The 17,631-nt window shown below is 46.3% G+C and overlaps 1 protein-coding gene across 1 annotated transcript in view; it reads right to left on the reverse strand.

Moving 5' to 3' along the window:
• The window catches only part of LOC134060564 (receptor-type tyrosine-protein phosphatase delta-like), a 287,476-nt gene that overhangs the window by 14,553 nt on the left and 255,292 nt on the right, over positions 1–17,631 (reverse strand). Inside the window, 3 exon segments of the mRNA XM_062517298.1 lie at positions 1–166; positions 13,676–13,830; positions 14,665–14,784. The exon segment at positions 1–166 is cut by the window's left edge and continues 81 nt beyond it. Of these exon segments, the coding sequence (XP_062373282.1) occupies positions 1–166; positions 13,676–13,830; positions 14,665–14,784 (441 nt within the window).

A 17,631-nucleotide genomic window follows, 5' to 3' on the forward strand; every position in this document is an offset into this window, starting at 1 on the left:
CAGCGCGTCGTGGATGAACACGTACTGGTCCTCCGTCTGGACCATGTAGTTGCGCTGGGCGCGCATCAGCGTCACGTGGCCGTAGATGTCCACCGTCTTCTCGTGCTTGATGCGCTCCAGCATGGCGTCGATCACGATGAAGCAGCCCGTACGGCCCACGCCCGCACTGGACAGAGGGGGGGGGGGAAGAGGACGCGAGATTTTACGGGCCACTCTTAACAAGAACGATAACTATCATAACGGCTCTGGCTTAGATAAACTGAAACAATAACGACACTAATATTGTAACTAGCATGGTGTCGATCACGATGAAGCAGCCCGTACGGCCGACACCCGCACTGGACAGAGGGGGGGGGGCGGGGGAAGAGGACGAGAGATTTTACGGGCCACTCTTAACAAGAACGATAACTATCATAACGGCTCTGGCTTAGATGAAGGACAACGTCCAAACATAAACTGAAACGATAACGACACTAATATTGTAACTAGCATGGTGTCGATCACGATGAAGAAGCCCGTACGGCTGACACCCGCACTGGACAGAGGGGTGAAAGAAGACAGGACATTTAAGGGTCGTTCTTAACAAGAACGATAACTATAATAACGGCTATTATCGCTTCAGCTTAGATGAATGACGACGTCCAAACATAAACCGTAACGATAATGATGCTAATATTGTAATATAGCTAGTTATCTTTATAGTTATCTTTCCTGGTGTGAATGGCCCTTTAGGGTTGGCTCCCTCCAGAGAAGATAAAAGAATAGAGAGGGAAGAGAGAGGTACGCTATCACTACCTCTTTCTCTGGCACTGAACACACACACACACACACACACACACACACACACACACACACACACACACACACACACACGCACACACACACACACACTTCCATTTTGCTTGTGTAAAAGCGGTAAGTGTAGCAGATCTGAACTGAAGGGGATTTTGGGACGACTGACTTTGGATTGAAGTGCAGCGGTGTGTTGTTTTTACAGCCACTCTTTAGGGAAACCTTGAAATAATTCTGAAATCTCCAGCGCACATATATCATATCTTTTAACTTATATCCGTTTAATGTTATTTCTTCTTTTTTTAATCACATTTTATCCCACGGGGGTATAGAGGATGTGGTCTCAACCACCTTTTTAAACAGATCTGGTACGAGACCACCCAGTTCAGTGGTCCTCTGTGACAGCCCCCGCCACATTAATCCCAATATCTCTAGCAGAGAGCTTTTTGGCCAGCGGAGGGAACGAGATGGAGTGATGGACTCTTTCTCTCTCCAGTCTCTCTTTCTCCTCCTCCTCCTCTCTCTCTTTCCCTCCACCTCCTCTTCTTCTCTATCTCTCTCTCCACCTCCTCCTCCCTGTCTCTCCCTCTTTCTCCATCTCTCCCCCACTCCCCTCCTCTTCTCTCTCTCTCTCTCTCTCTCTCTCTCTCTCTCTCTCTCTCTCTCTCTCTCTCTCTCTGTCTCTCTAGGGTTTGCCCAGGCCCATCTCCCATTCTGTTTGAGTGGGTCTGACTTGGCAGGGGGTTGCGGAGCAATCAGCCCTTAAGTGGTACAGCAGAGGCTTTGGCTGACAATCACCAAAGGGCCTCTCCTGCCTCTCAGGCAACGCTCTCAGCACCTGTCCCGCCCCCCCCCCCCCCCCCCCGTCCCCCCCCCCCCGTCCACCCCTCACACCCCTCACTCCCACCCGCACACACCCACACACCCCAAACTCACTCACTGCCCCCCTCCCTCCCTCCCTCTCTCCCTCTCTCCCCCGCTCAATCTCCTCTCCCTCCGTCTCTGTCTCTATCATCCCATTTAAACCTGCACGTCAGAGTTTAAGTGTTCCCTGTTTTATTTATTTATCTTTTTTTTTTTTTTTTGTTCGTCTCCTCTCTCTCCCACTTCAACTTCTTGGAGGCGCAGCTGACTTCAATTATGCCTGTTCAATTAGTGTGGCCTGCTAAAAGAGCGTAATGGATTTGGCAATGATGGAAAAAAAAAAGGAGAGCGAAAATGCTAGGCCTCTGTGCGGCAATGCGGGTCGCAAGATTTCATATTAATGCTGTAGAAGGCAAACTGGGCTGTGGGGGAAAGTGTGTGTGTGTGTGTGTGTGTGTGTGTGTGCATGTGTACGTGTGTGTGTGTGTGTGCATGTGTACGTGTGTGTGTGTGTGTGTGTGTGTGTGTGTGTGTGTGTGTGTGTGTGTGTGTGGTGTGTGTGTATGTGCATTTAGGGGGGATGGGGGGGGCGGGGGTTGTGCAGATACACTATAAGATAACAAAAACACAAGAACATCTAATTTGTACCATGGTAAAATGTTTCTGCTTGTTGACTCCCGTTTCGTAATGTTTTCACTCTTTAATGGCCTCCGTCTCTCTCTCTCTCTCTCTCTCTCTCTCTCTCTCTCTTGCTGCATGTCTGTCTCTCTCACTTTCTCCCATCACTCAGAGACGAGATACAGTCCTTAGCTTGGTACTTTAAAAGTAAATAGGTTATTCAATCCATTAAGCCAGCGTGCCTACAAGCTGCTGCCCAAGCTTCCATGGCAGCCTCTCTCTCTCTCCTCTCTCTCTCCTCTCCTCTACACCACATTTGTTTTTCATTTATATTGAAAAAAAAGACGACAAGAAAAAAAATCAAGTCGGGGCAAAGAGGAGTGTTAGTCCCTGGAGCTAAAGTGTGCTTAATGTCCCATGCTACCACGCAATGAGCTGGGAGTATAGGAAAAGGGGGACGCTCACACACACACACACACACACACACACACACGCACACGCACACGCACGCTCGCTTATGGGAGCCGTCCCGACGCCACAAATCAAACCGGCGTTTTTTTATGTTTACGAGAGCGGCAGCTTCGATTAATCTGCTGTCTGTCTCTCTGTCTTTGTGCGGCCGTGTTTTTTTGTTTTTTTTCCCTCTACTGATTGGTTTTGGCTTGAGGATTTTTCAGCACTTTGATAATTGCCAGATGCTCACGCTTTCAGTGTTCATTGAGAGATTTTGCTGGCTGCGGGTTTGATGGATGAGGACTTTTGTGAGTTTTGCGTGTGTGTGTGTGTGTGTGTGTAGATACTTGTGGCATGATGCACTTCCATAATACTGAGATTCAGAGGAGACATTCTATCTGTTGGTGTGTGTGTGTGTGTGTGTGTGTGTGTGTGTGTGTGTGTGTGTGTGTGTGTGTGTGTGTGTGTGTGTGTATGTGTGCTCTCTCGCTCTCTCTCTCTCTTTGTCTCTGTGTAAATATATATACATATATATATGTGTGTGTGTGTGTGTGTGTGTGTGTGTGTGTGTGTGTGTGTGTGTGTGTACGTGTGTGTGTGTGTGTGTGTGTGTGTGGTAGGTTATATGATGAAGAACATCCGAAACCGTTTCTCCCCTGTGTGCATCTGTTTCTAATCCGTGTGCCTGGCCGGCCGGAGTGACTGACGGCAGAGAGCTTTCTCTGAGACGGGCGCTAGAGGGGCAGCGGGGAGGTGAATGAGTGTGTGTGTGTGTGTGTGTGTGTGTGTGTGTGTGTGTGTGTGTGTGTGTGTGTGTGTGTGTGTGTCTGTGTGTCTGTGTGTGTGTGTGTGTGTGTGTGTGGGGGGGGGTGATGATGAACTGTGAGCGAGTTGGTCACTGAGTGACGGAGAGCTCAGCCGGGAGAGACGGAGGGAGAGAAAGATGGAGGGATGAAAAAAGGAGGAGGGGGAAATGGGGCTGGGGTGCTGGGGGCAGTCAGTGTGCCCTGTCCTTCAATGTATCATTGCAGAGAGAAAAAAGAGAGAGAGAGAGAGAGAGAGAGAGAGAGAGAGAGAGAGAGAGAGAGAGAGAGAGAGAGAGAGAGAGAGAGAGAGAGAGAGAGAGAGTCTACTTCCTGACACTCAGTCCATCTCTGAGATGAACAGAGTGGAGGAATAGTTGGACAGAAAGAAAGAGGGAGATAGAGAGTGAAACTCTGCAAAAAGAGATAGAGCGAGAGAGAGAATGAGAGAATGATGAAGAGACAGAAAGAGAGAGATAATGATAGTGAACGAGAAGAAGAGAGGAAAAAGAGGGAGAATGAGACAAGGTGAAACAAAGAGGGAGAGAATAGACAGACAGACAGACACAGAGAGAAAGAGAGAGATAGAGAGAGATGGAGGATGAGAGAGAGAGCGAGAGCTGTGGGTGATAAAGAGAGAGAGATTGGGGATGAGAGGGATCAAGAGATGGGGGATGGGAGAGAGAGAGAGATGGAGAGATAGCGAGAGAGAGAGAAAGAGAGAGATAGAAAGAGAGAGAAAAAGAAAGAGAGAGATGGAGGGATGAGAGAGAGAGATAGAGAGAGAGAGATGGAGGGATGAGAGAGCTAGAAAGAGAGAGAGAGATGGAGGGATGAGAGAGAGAGCTAGAAAGAAAGAGAGAGATGGAGGGATGAGGGAGCTAGAAAGAAAGAGAGAGATGGAGGGATGAGCGCGCGGGGTGGCTAGGTGGAGGGCAGCGCGTGGCTAAAGACTTGGCAGGCGGCGCTGGCTGACGCAGCCGTTTCCTGCGCTAACGACCTGACACCACCGGTCCCCACGGTGCCTCCGTCCAGCTGCTGCCGCCCTGACCACTGGAGGAAGCGCGTGTCATTCAGACGACACCAGCTGCCAGGGAGCGGGAGTGTGTGTGTCTGTGTGTGTGTGTGTGAGAGGGAGAGAGAGAGAGAGACAGACAAACAGAGAGAGAGGGAGGGAGGGAGAGAAAGAGAGAGAGAACTGCCAGCTCGGATGAACTTTGGCAATGCCAATTATATCTGTGCTTTCCGAGACTTTGAATTACTCACACAGACGTGCACACGCATACGCACACGCACACGCATACGCATACACGCACGCACACGCACACACACACAGATGCACACGCACACTCACACATAAACACACACACACACACACATACATAAACACAGTCACCCCAATGATGAGAGGGACTCTAGCAAAATTCCAATTATAGAGTAATATCATGTTGTTTTAAGCTTCTAACCAACAGTTCCAAAATATTTGCATAGAACGTTTCTTGTGTGAGAGATGGCAATGACGAGCGAGGAGGAGGAGGAGGAGGAGGAGGAGGAGGAGGGCTGGGGAGTTGGAGGTTCTTCATCTCCACTGCCTGACACTCATACCCAATTACATTCCCTTCCTGTCTCTGTGGGTATGCCACGGTGCAGGCCGCACTGCATTGTGGGATAGGGGGCAGAACCGCAGGTTTCTCAGAATGTGGGCGAATGACTTACTGTAGTGTCTACGATCTACATGCCACAAGCGTTTTTTTTTTTATCTTATTTTATTATTTTCAGTGCTGTGTGGTAGGAAAGTCACATGTAAATGGGAAGGAAAAAGAAGAGGGGAAAAAAACAATAATACTGCAAGCAGGAAACAGAAAGAGATGAAATGGGAAAAAGCCATGACGTGTCTATGCAACTTCCTGTGATGGACAGTTGTGTTGTTTTTTTTTCATCATCCGAAATCTATGGTAGCAGCTCCCACAGGAATGAGTCAGATCAAAAACACAACCAGATCAGAACCGGATCAATCAAGATCAAACCGGAATCAGATCAGAACTGGATCAAGATCAAACCGGAATCAGATCAGGGCCTGATTATTGAACAGTCTGCTGCCAAATATCAATGGCAAGACTGAAAGTAAGGTTTACTCCCTGATGAAGACAAGCTGAAACACATCCGAGTGTTTTAAGCATTCTTTGTTTGCATAGCCATCTATTAATAAAGGCTTTTTTGGTCTTCCTTATGTGGGATGAGAAGGAGGGGCCCATCAGATGAGAAAGATGAGTCCATCTGCCTGTGTGATCTACTGATATGTGATGTGAGTCAATCGGCAGGCCCACTGGGAAGAGTGAGTGTGTGTTTCTGTCATATTTGTGTGTGTGTCTCTGTGTGTGTGTGTGTGTGTGTGTGTGTGTGTGTGTGTGGGGGGGGGGGGGGGGTGGGTTCAGAGCAATGTTCATGTAAAAACAAAGACGGCGTGAGTGTGTTTCTGTCGTGTATGTGTGTGTGTGTGTGTGTGTGTGTGTGTGTGTGAGAGAGAGTATGTGAGTGGGGGGCTTTTCAGATCAATGTTCATGTAAAAACAAAGACAGGGTGACCACTCAATAGCGTGTGTGTGTGTGTGTGTGTCTGTGTGTGTGTGTGTGTGTCTATACAGTAGGTGTGTGTACCTGAGTTTGTGTGTGTGTGTGTGTGTGTGTGTGTGTGTGTGTGTGTGTGTGTGTGTGTGTTTATAGGTGTGTGTACATGAGTTTGTGTGTGTGTGTGTGTGTGTGTGTCTACAAGTGTGTGTACCTGAGTTTGTGTGTGTGTGTGTGTGTGTGTGTGTGTGACTGTCAGCGGGAGTCTGCCTTTACAGCTGGCCCGGGGTGTACTGCTCGTGGACGGCCCCCCTCTTCCCCAGAACAACACAATGAGCTCAGGCCATAAAGTCCAGCCCGGCATGCGGCACTGTTAATAGCCCTGCCTTCACTTTCCCAGCCCTAGGAATGCTGGACCCACTCCACCGCTGCCTGCCTTGTTGGGGGACTTTATTTATCTTCTCTCCTCTTCTTCTTCTTCTTATCCCCTCTCTCTCTCCCTCTTTCTCTCTCTCTCTCTCTCTCTCTCTCTCTCTCTCTCCCTCTCTCTCTCTCTCTCTCCCCCCCTCTCTCTCTCTTTTTCCACTTTCTTGCATATGCAGCCAGCCAGAGTCGTCCCGGTCCCAGTCGTACCTTTTTGGCGTATCATAAAGCATCAGCAGCGCGGGTTCCATCTCCGTGCCATTAAATCAAGGCGGTGAATCACACGGGCACCCTAAGTGCTGATGTTGGTCTAAAGTTATCATGTAGGCTATTTTTATGCCAAGCAAGAAAGAAGAAGAAGTGCTGTGGAGGAGGGATGGAGGGAGGGAGGGATGGATGGAGGGAGGGAGGGAGGGAGAGAGTGAGTGAGCGGCGGACCTCATAAAAAAGTAAGAAGGGGGCTTACACAAGGCTCGAGAGCAATGACGCGCCATCAGAAAAGTTTATCAAGCGCTTCGCCGCGCGGCCTCTATATTTCCCCCTTCTCCTCGATGGAGACTAGTGTCTAGGAGTGGATGAGTGTGTGTGTGTGTGTGTGTGTGTGGGTGGGTGGGGGGGGGGGGTGGGGGGGGTGTTTGGTTGGAGATGGATCCATCCGTACTAATTAGAGAGCTTAAAACAGATCTGAGATGCTGCAAACTACAGCCAAGCTGATTGAGAGGAACTTTTTGAAAAAAGACTAGAGGCGGAGGCAGAGAGAGCGTGGCAGAGATGGAGAGGGAGAGAGGGAGAGAGAGAGAAAAGAGGGAGAGAGAGAGAGAGAGAAAAGAGGGAGGGAGAGAGAGAGAGAGTGGCAGAGAGATGGAGAGAGGGAGAGATGGAGAGAGAGATGGAGAGAGAGAAGGAGAGAGAGAGATAGAGAGAGAGAGAGGGGAGGAGAGAGAGGGATAGATGGAAGGAGGGAATAGAAAACACAGCTGGGTGTGAAGTGCCCATGTTGGCCGGCACACAGTGAAAGCCCCTTTGGTGTTCAAAGGGAAAATGACTATTTATGATTAGGAAAAACAAAGTGATGAGAAAGTGCTTTTCTCTCTTTTTCTCTCAGAGTCTGAGTCTCCCTCTCTCTCTCTCTCTCTCTGTCTCTCTCTTTTCTGCACTCTGTCTTCCCACTCTGGCTCTGCACTTGAGGCCATCACAAGCCATGGGGAGGGGATGGGGCCCAGGAGCTCTCTGCTGCTGCTGCTGCTGCTGCTGCTGCTGCAGCCTTATCTGTTTGCTTTGAAAATCTTCCATTAAATCTCTTCCTCACATGATATGACTGATGCTGCCAGTGGACACCAGTGGTGTGGTAGTGTGTGTGTGTGTGTGTGTGTGAGTTAGTGTGTGTGTGTGTTTGCGTGTGTGTGTGTGTGTGTGTGTCTGTGTGTCTGTCTGTGTGTCTGTGAGGGAGAGTGAGTCAATGAGTGAGTCAGTGAGTGTGAGAGAGAGAGAGAATGAGAGATAGTCAAAAGAGAGATATACAGAGAGACTGAAATAAATGAGTGAATGAGGGGAGTAATCTCTCTCTCTTCCTCTCTTCCTTTCTCTCTCTCTCTCACTCTCACACACACACACACACACACACACACACACACACACACACACACACACACACACACACACACACACATCACATCACATCACATCACATCACATCACGTCTGTAAATTTGTGAAATGCCCCTTTCTTACTGTGGAGTGATGAAACGGTGGTGAATTGGGCTCTCTGTCTCGGCCGTGACAGATCGTCATCTCAACAAAAAGACTGAATCAATATCAATTCAGCCACTTTGGCCTGACCAAGTGAAATTAATTTCACTTCAAGAACTGTAGAGCTATTTCAGAAAAAATAAAAAATAAAGCGCTCACTCTTGTGTGTGTGTGTGTGTGTGTACACGTGTGCTTGTGTGTGTAAGCGTGTATCTGTATTTACTCAACTATGTATCTCTTTGTTTATAACTAACATCCCTTTAAAACAATATATGCACATCTCTAATAGCTAAACATGAATCTTTAATCACAACGACGACAACAACACACTCTTTATGAGGGAAAAACGTTGCAACTCCATAAAGATGCCGATGTTTGTACAAATTGTTTTCATAGTCCCCAAAAGACCAATGTTTTTGCACAAGGAGACATGATGGACAGACCCATTGTAATCTATTTATTGAGCCTTTGCGCGCCACACAATTGCTGGACTCGCTAATTAATCAACTAGTCAAGGGGCACTGGACTGCAGTTAATTGTGCAAGAACTATCTCCCTCTCCTTAACGGCCTCTTTTTTGTTTAGACTTGCAAATGCTCCAGATAAACGACATGTAATCAGTCCTGTGAAAAGCTGGGATGGAGAGAGAGAGAGAGATTGTTCACAGTTTATTGTTCTTTGTTTGTTTTTTTTTTTGCATTTTTTTTTAGATCAGTAGTGGTCATTAACATTGTTTTTTTTTGTGGAGAGGCTCTTTAAAGGCTCAGGCTATTTTTTTTTTTTTTTTTAAATGTACAGTCAATACGTTCCATGAGGATTTATTTAACGGTTGTGGACTCGAGGACATCATGTGTCCAGTACAGCTCAGATCAAAACAAACCGCGGCTTTCCGGTCAATCGTGTTTTCCATGCGATAGACCTCAGAAAGCACACAAAAAGTCATCTAGCTTAACAAAAGAATAAAATAAAATAAAAACAAAATAAAAGAAAATAAAACAGTATGGCTTATGGCTTATGGCGTCTGCACTGGTCGGAGAGAGAGGCGAGAAGATCAGTGCAGTGTGTGGGTGGTGACGCTTTCATATGGATTTGAGTCTTTGGGGTCCGTTTTTTATCAGATAGCGGAGCGAAGAATTAACATCCCGCGTCTGCGGAGCGACATTAATTCCTCTATTCGGAATGCTGCAGGGAGAGGAGACAGGCGACGAGATAGCGGGAGACTGGGGAGCAGGAAACGAACGCACCATTTTCAATTTCAACTGATTTGGCTACAAACTCTAATTAACTTTTTTTTCCCTTTTTTTCCTTCTCGCATGTGGTAATTTTAATTCTTCAGTAATCCTTTTTTTAGGCCCCCTTCTTTTTTTACAGCGGGCGAGTTGTACGCATGTCGGATTCCTGTGGTCTTGACGAGGCTTATCTACATTTTATGCCCACCTGCTTAGTGTGTACGTGAGTGTGTGTGTGTGTGTGTGTGTGTGTGTGTGTGTGTGTGTGTGTGTTTTCCTTTCTGTCTCTCTTTACATGTATCATGTACAGTATTTACATGTATGTATAGACATACTGTAGCTCCTCTCCTGATTTAGGCCCTCAACACATGTTCTCTCTCCATTCTTCTCTCTCTCTCTCATTCTCTACAGTACTTCTCTCTATCTCTGCCTCCCATCTTCTCTCTGTTTCTCATTCTCTACTTCTCTCTCTGTCTCCCTCTTGCTCTACTTCTCTCCCTATCTTTCTCTCTCCCTTCTTCTTCTTCTCTCTCTCTTCTTCTGTCTTTCTCCCTTCTTCTCTCTCTATTCCTCTCTGTATGTAATGTATGCACTAATAACTAGTCTAGTCTCTCATAATCCAACATACAGTATTCTGTCGGACTCTCTCTCTTTATCTGATCAAATGTATAGGGAATGTAGCTACTCACCTCAAACTCACCTCAACTCTTCCTCTCTCTCTCTCTCTCTCTCTCTTTATTTCAAATTAAAATTCACATTAACTGTCAAACACATGACAGGCATTGCAGGGTTGGACCTCTGGGGTGGATGTCTGAGCTCTTGGTAACCTGGACTTGGACTTGCATCACCACTCATCCAGAGGGACATTAGGTCAGTCTGTCTATCTGTGATGGCAGCCCTCTCTCTCTCTCTCTTGCTCTCTCTCTCTGAGTACCCTCTGAGCCACAGTTATGTGGGTAGACGAGTGAGACTCTCCGGTGATTTGTCTGTCTGTCTGTCTGTCTTTCTCATCGAGACATAATCCTACTGTTTGTGCCCGAGTGCATGTGGAGATATCACTTTATTTTATTTCAGATTTGTCTAGCCCTCAAGACGAAGCCTGCCTGCCTGTCAAAGGGACAGAATGAGAGAGAGAGGTAGAGAGATAGAGAGATAGAGATAGAGATAGAGAGAGAGAGAGAGAGAGGAGAGAGAGAGAGGAGAGAGGAGAGAGAGAGAGAGAGAGAGAGAGAGAGAGAGAGAGAGAGAGAGAGAGAGAGAGAGAGAGGGGGGGTGGGGGGGGGGGATGGTGGGTGGATGGATACAGAGAAAGAGAGGAAAATGCATCTGAACTTGGCCACAGGCGGCGACATTGGTAATCCTTATGCCCCACCGTGGGGAAGGGTGCTGGATCGAAAAAGGCATCCACAAAAAAAAAAAAAAACCTACAAGCTTCTCAGCTTTGGCATCTCAGTATACTTCCCTCCCTTTCTCTCTTTCTCTCTACTTCTTTTTTTTAAATTCACTGTTCTTCTTTTTTCTCTCCTCCCTTTCTCTCACTCGCTATTTCTGTATCTCTCCCTCTCTTCCCCATCCATCTTTTCAATGTTTCCATGTCTATCTATCTATCCCTCTCTCTCTCTACTCTCTCTCTCCTTTTTTCTCTCCTTCTATCTCTCCCACCTGGTTCCACATTATACCGTAGTGTCTATTTTTTTGCGTTGCCTCTTCTCAGTCCATTTGCTATAGCCACCACCCTCCCCTCTTCAATTTCAGGATCCTTCCATGCATGTTGTTTTTCTCAGCCTCTTTTCCATCTTCCTTCCTTTACCCACCCCCCCTGCCCTCTCTCTCTCTCCATCTCTCTCTCTCTCTCTCTCTCTTTTAGAGCCTCTGATATGTTTTAATGTCCTGAAGATGCAGAGGCCTCGTAATAATGATGACTTAGGGGCCCACCACGAGACGATGTGAGTTATAGGTCCACATTACCATTGGCTGCTGCTGATAGGTGGAGAGCCATTAGGCCTGGTGGATATGATGAATTATGCAACCCTGACAGGGCAGGGCTTTAAAACGCTGATGTATGGCCGGGCACAAGTGCTGCTCATGTGTACATCCATGAATATGTTTAGGATCCTGCTATATGTTTGCGTGCACGCAAGAGGGAACGGCCGCTCTGTTAAAGACATTTTCGTGTAGCTGTAGCTGAAGGCTTGTACTGTGTCACTACTGTTTCACTCAGCCTTCCTTCTTCAATGCTCAATACATCTGTGCATCGCCTTCTCTGTCTGCAAGTGTGCATGCATGCCTATACACAGTATGCATGCATGTATGTATGTATGTATGCATGTACAGTATGTGTACCATATATATGTGTGTGTGTGTGTGTGTGTGTGTGTGTGTGTGTGTGTGTGTGTGTGTGTGTGTGTGTGTGTGTGTGTGTGTGTGTGTGTGTGCCGTGCTGTAAGTAAATTCGGTAAAGTAAGTTAACATATAAACAAAACCAGGCATGGCTATAATATTTGCATTAAGATTTACATTAAATATTTACATTATCTATAAGCTGACATGCTTCTCTCCCCCCACTTAAGACTAAATGAAAGAAAACACCCTGACGGCACACCTGGATCAAGCCTGGCAGCAGATGTACTATAGTGGGAGTAGAGCGCGCTTGTCAACAGAGGTGTCTGGTGGCCTCTATAAGCTATGCTACGCTACCGCGTGAACTATGAGCATTTGATGAGAGGACGCAGGACAGAGAGAGTGACTTATAGAGATTGAATTGCCTCATGTGTCTCCTTGGTCGCTGTGTGTGTGTGTGTGTGTGTGTGTGTGTGTGTGTGTGTGTGTGTGTGTTTTTCCACACACTCCCCCTTTCGTCCCTCCATATTTGAGATAGTGTCGGAAAAAAGAAAGTGTCGCCGTGACAGCCGCGCGTCAGCTTCGTTTGTCAGCGGGGCGAGATTGATCTACTCGCGAGGACTTAGCGCGGGATTAGGTGAAGGTCACGGGAGTCCCGGGCATGATGGGTGTGACAGTGTCAAGTCAAGAGGAGGAGGAGGGACAGTCTTTGTGCACAATTAGGTTCAGTCTGATTTATAGGCCCCATGATGGATGGGACTTTGGCATGGCTTGGGTGAACAGAACAGCCGCAGGTTCAGCTGGAGGGGGGGGGGGGGGGGGGGCGGGGGGGACGACTCAGCACAGTACTCAGGGGACGGACGGGGGGGTCTACGGGAACTTACGGATGATGAAATGTTCAAGGATCATGAAGGACTTTTTTTCTGAGAAATTGTTTTTCTTGCAGGTTTCTATTGAAACAAAAGGGCATTTTGCTGATATTGCTGCAGCTACTACTACTACTGCTACTACTGGAACAACAACAACAACAACAACAACAACAACAACTACTACTACTACTACTACATGTACTACTACTACTACTACTAATAAAATTGTTGTTTTAGTTGTTTGTTTTGCTATTTAAATATATCTGTTTCAATTTTATTAAAAATATACGCTATATAGACTGTGTGTGCATGTGTGTGTGTGAGTGCGCGCACACGTGCACATATGTGCATATTTATGTGTGTGTGATAGTTGCACACTTGATGCTATTGCACACATTATTCAGTGCCTAACATTGCACACTGCTCTATCTTCATCTCTAAAGCTACCCATTACCCCCCAAGCAGACCTTGTCAAACAGCATGTAATATGCTTATGTAAGGCGTACAGTACATTGTGCTCAATTAATTAGGTATTAGGTTGAGGACAAGGCACCTGAGGACATCACATGAAGAGTGGATCCAACAATCCATTCTCAAATGACGTGTGTGTATGTGTGTTGGCTGTGTGTGTGTGTGTGTGTGTGTGTGTGTGTGTGTGTGTGTGTGTGTGTGTGTGTGTGTGTGTGTGTGTGTGTGTGTGTGTGTGTGTGTTGGCTGACTTCCAGTGCACCACCATGGGTTAGTATATATGCATGCATGCGTGTGTGTGAGTGTGTGTGTGTGTGTGTGTGTGTATGTGTGTGTATGTGTGTGTGTGTGTGTGTGTGTGTGTGTGTGTGTGTGTGTGTGTGTTTGTATGTGTGTGTGTGTGTGTGTGTGTGTGTGTGTGTGTGTGTGTGTGTGTGTGTGTGTGTGTGTGTGTGTGTGTGTGTACGTGCGTGTGTGTGTCCGTGCATGTGTGTTGCCTGACCTGCAGTGCACCACCATGGGTCCGGCGTCTGGAGGGTTGCAGGCCTTCACCCGGCGCAGGAAGGCCAGGAAAGGTGTGGGGTGCTCGGGAACCCCGTGGTCAGGCCAGGCTGTGAACTGGAACTGCCGCACCTCCCGCTTTTCACTCGACCCATTCTGCTCAAAGACAACCAAAGACATCGCCACAGCCAATCAGAAATGAGCCATTCTGCTCAAAGACAGCCAAAGACATCGCCACAGCCAATTAGAAATGAGCCATTCTGCTCAAAGACAACCAAAGACATCGCCTCAGCCAATCAGAAATGAAGCCATGGGGCCCCTCCCATTTATTCAGCCAATGGGAAAAAGAGCAATCAAACTAACAAACAGGCAATCTGGAAATGCTATGATGGCTATTATTGTCTAAGTACTTTTTGGCTTGTTTTTTATGACATGGCATATATTTGTACAGCATGCTATGAGTGTGGCTTAAACAAAATTATGTAAAATAATTTAAAAAGAACTGATCATATTTAATGCACTAGCACACTTCATTGACTTTTTCCAGCCTGGGGATATGAAAACTGAAGGACATGAAGTTAGAATCAGGAAGAGATTCCTGATAACTAAAAGCTAGGGAAGGAATCCCCATGGCAACATATTATCAGGATCTGCTTTTTGAGGAAATGGTCCGGATATATTTGAACTCCTTTTCATTACGCAATACAGAAGTCCACTTCCTCTCCATACCCACATTCTAATGATGTGCCCACATATTTTCATCTTATCTTAAGAGTGCAAGCAATGCTTAACAGAATAGATTATGAAAATACACACACACACACACACACACATACACACACATACTGTATATATAGACAGCTATTTTATGTCAAGCATATATAAGTGCACTTTAAATGTCCTCTTCACTCCTTGTGGACAGGTACTGTAGAGGAAAAGAGCAACACAAGAGCACAACGTAAGAAGCAGTGACCACACCGTCCCGCTCACCTTGTAGAGGGCGAAGGTCCTGACGCAGTAGGTAGCCAGCTCCACTGTGTCCAGCAGGGTAACCTGGATAAGGCCGTAGGTCTCCGTCCCTCTGCTGGGCCAGTACTGGTCGCATTTCACCTGCAAACGCAACACACACACGTCAGCCAAGGTATGGAATTTAGTACAAAAGACCAGTCAATAACAAGCTCTCAGTTAAGTAAAATGCAAAGAAAATAACGATTTTATATTTATCTATTCCTTCTGATTCATAAGAGTCTATTTATCTGATTTATCTATTACTCCCGATACAGTACATACAGTATGAAGCTCTTGTTGACATAGTGGTCGAGCTGCTGCATTATGGGAAACGTGTCTGTCTCCCTCTTCCATGCCTGTCTCCCTCTTCACTCTCTCTCTTTTTTTTTAGCGCAAGAAAAACCTTTTGTTTGGCCATGTCTGAGATCACTCTAGGTTTTCTGCACGATTAACCCAAACACATACAGCCATTAAAAGGCACACCGTTGGGAAAAACTTTACAAGACTATCAAAAAAAAACTAAACAAAACACAACAAAAAACCCTCATATTTCAGACAGGAGTGGGGGAAAAAAACACTATGTCTAGGGGTTTGCCTTTTTTTTTTTTTTTTTAACTCCATAACGCTGACTAGTGCCTTTCAGTGTGGAGAAAATAGCCCTACAGAAAGAAAGCATTCCATGGCAACAGACATTGGGCAATGCATTAGTCTGACAGACTCCATAATTACAATCTTAACTGGAGTTTTCCAATCACATTACAGGGGCCACTTTGTTATGATTATACAGTCCTGTTGCCCAGTGCATGGCCTATAAAATGCAATTCCATTACCCTACTAATGCTTCCCTGCCTGGAGGAAGTGCATAAAAGGAAGCAGGGAATGTTGGCGTCCGCTCCGAATCCTAACCACACTCCTCTTTTTTTTTCTTTTTTTTTTTTCGGGAGTTAGAGCTCTTTTTCCTCCTCCTTTTCTCTCCATATTTGCTCAGAGATGCGAATCGACTACGAGGAGGACTAACTGCTGCGTTCACCGTATCGTGCCTATGAATCACTCAAGTCGCCAAGAGTTGCGATTGAGAGAGTTGCGACGGTAAAAAATACAAAATGGCGTCTTTGCCTCTGAGCACAAATGACAGCGAGAGAAAAGAAAAGACTCTTAGAGAAGATAAGGAGCCTTCTAGACTTCACATTTGTATAATAACAATAAAAGAAATCAGTCAGGTAACTTTACTACTTAAGCCTTTTTTTCGTTAAGCTACTGTGTTTTCCAGAGCACTACAAGGAAGCCAAAAGCCAACATGCACAACATGCCAGGGCAGAGCAGTGAGCAGCAGTACTGAGCGAGCGCCGTCTAAAGTGGCGCTCGACAAAAACATGTGCACTCTGTGAGGGGCGACGAGGGGTCTCCACAGTCTTTGCTTCTGAGAGGATGAAAAGTGTTCTCGATTCACTGCTTTTGTAAAAGCTGCTATTTCTGGGGAACATCAAATGTGGAATCTCTTTCGCAGCCGCTGTTGTGGGTGAGGTGTGGTGTGGTGGATTGCAATCGTGTTATGTTTGAAGACCTAAGGATACCATAGAGGTCTCTAGGCAGTCATTCTAGCCAGACTGTGGAGAACTTAGAGACCTTAGAAACCTACAGTGCGCTGGTTTTAATCACATAGTTTGTGAGTGTGTGTGTGTGTGTGTGTGTGTGTGTGTGTGTGTGTGTGTGTGTGTGTGTGTGTGTGTGTGTGTGTGTGTGTGTGTGTGTGTGTATCTCTGTGCATTGTGCATCAGTGTGCATAAGAGACTAAAGCTATGTGCTAAGGTTATGTGTGTGTGTGTGTGTGTGTGTGTGTGTGTGTGTGTGTGTATAAAAGAGTGAGTGAGTGAGAGAGAGAGAGAGACAGAGAGAGAGAACGAAAGAGAAAGAAAGAGAAAGAGAGAGAGAGAGAGAGAAACACAGAAAGAGAGCAAGAGAGAGAGAGAGGGAGAGAGATAAAGAAAGAAAGAAAGAAAGAGGGAGAAAAAGAGAGAGTCCGTCTGTACTTGTTTATCTGTGTCTGGGAGACTGTGTGCGAGTGTGTTTGCGTGTCCGGCAGGGCTGACCGATGGGCCCGATAAGCTGACCCCCTCATACTGAGGTCTGCACACATGTCGCATACAGCGTGAGTGACAAGCCGCTCTAGGGTTGCCGTGGACAACAGTGCTTCTGCTGCCGCACACAAAATAGCCGAGTGTTATCGGTGAAACAGAAAGTGAGAGGACAGCAAACAAACAAACAACAATAACAACAAAAGATCTATTGCTGTGGCAACAATAAGAGAAAAAAAAGGAAGCAAAAAAAAGGCAACAGAATGCTGTGGGTCTTGCCTTGGAGAAGAAATATGAAGGCATCTGAAGAAAGACAATAAACAAACACAGAGAGAAAAAGAGAGAGAGAGAGAGAGAAAGAAAGAGAGAAAGAGGAACCAAAAAAAGAAAGAGAGAAAAGAAAATGGAACGGTAAAAGGATGGAGAGTGACAGGTACCTGAGCCACATAGACAAATGGGCCTTGTGGCAAACAGACAAAGAGCTGAGCAATGAATGGGATTAACCACATGGATGACCTCCAGGGATTTGATGGAATAAATCAACACAAAGACATCTCAGCTCCAATGCAGTGTGCAATTATCATCCTCCTCACAAGAGGCACCAGAGCAGTTTAACAGCCCAATTTCATCTTTCATTTTACTTGTGTCTTAAATATTTTCCTTTCACTCGTCAAAATCATTATTCTTGCAACCAAATCTGTAAACACACACACACACACACACACACACACACACACACACACACACACACACAAACATACACACACACACACACACACACACACACACACAAACATACACACTATTGCATCCACATCCATGCTGTTCCCATATGTCACTGTGAAAGTATAATAATAGATGGAATATAGGCTCT

Source organism: Sardina pilchardus, chromosome 16 (genome assembly GCF_963854185.1).
Source record: "Sardina pilchardus chromosome 16, fSarPil1.1, whole genome shotgun sequence".
Classification (NCBI taxonomy): domain Eukaryota; kingdom Metazoa; phylum Chordata; class Actinopteri; order Clupeiformes; family Clupeidae; genus Sardina; species Sardina pilchardus.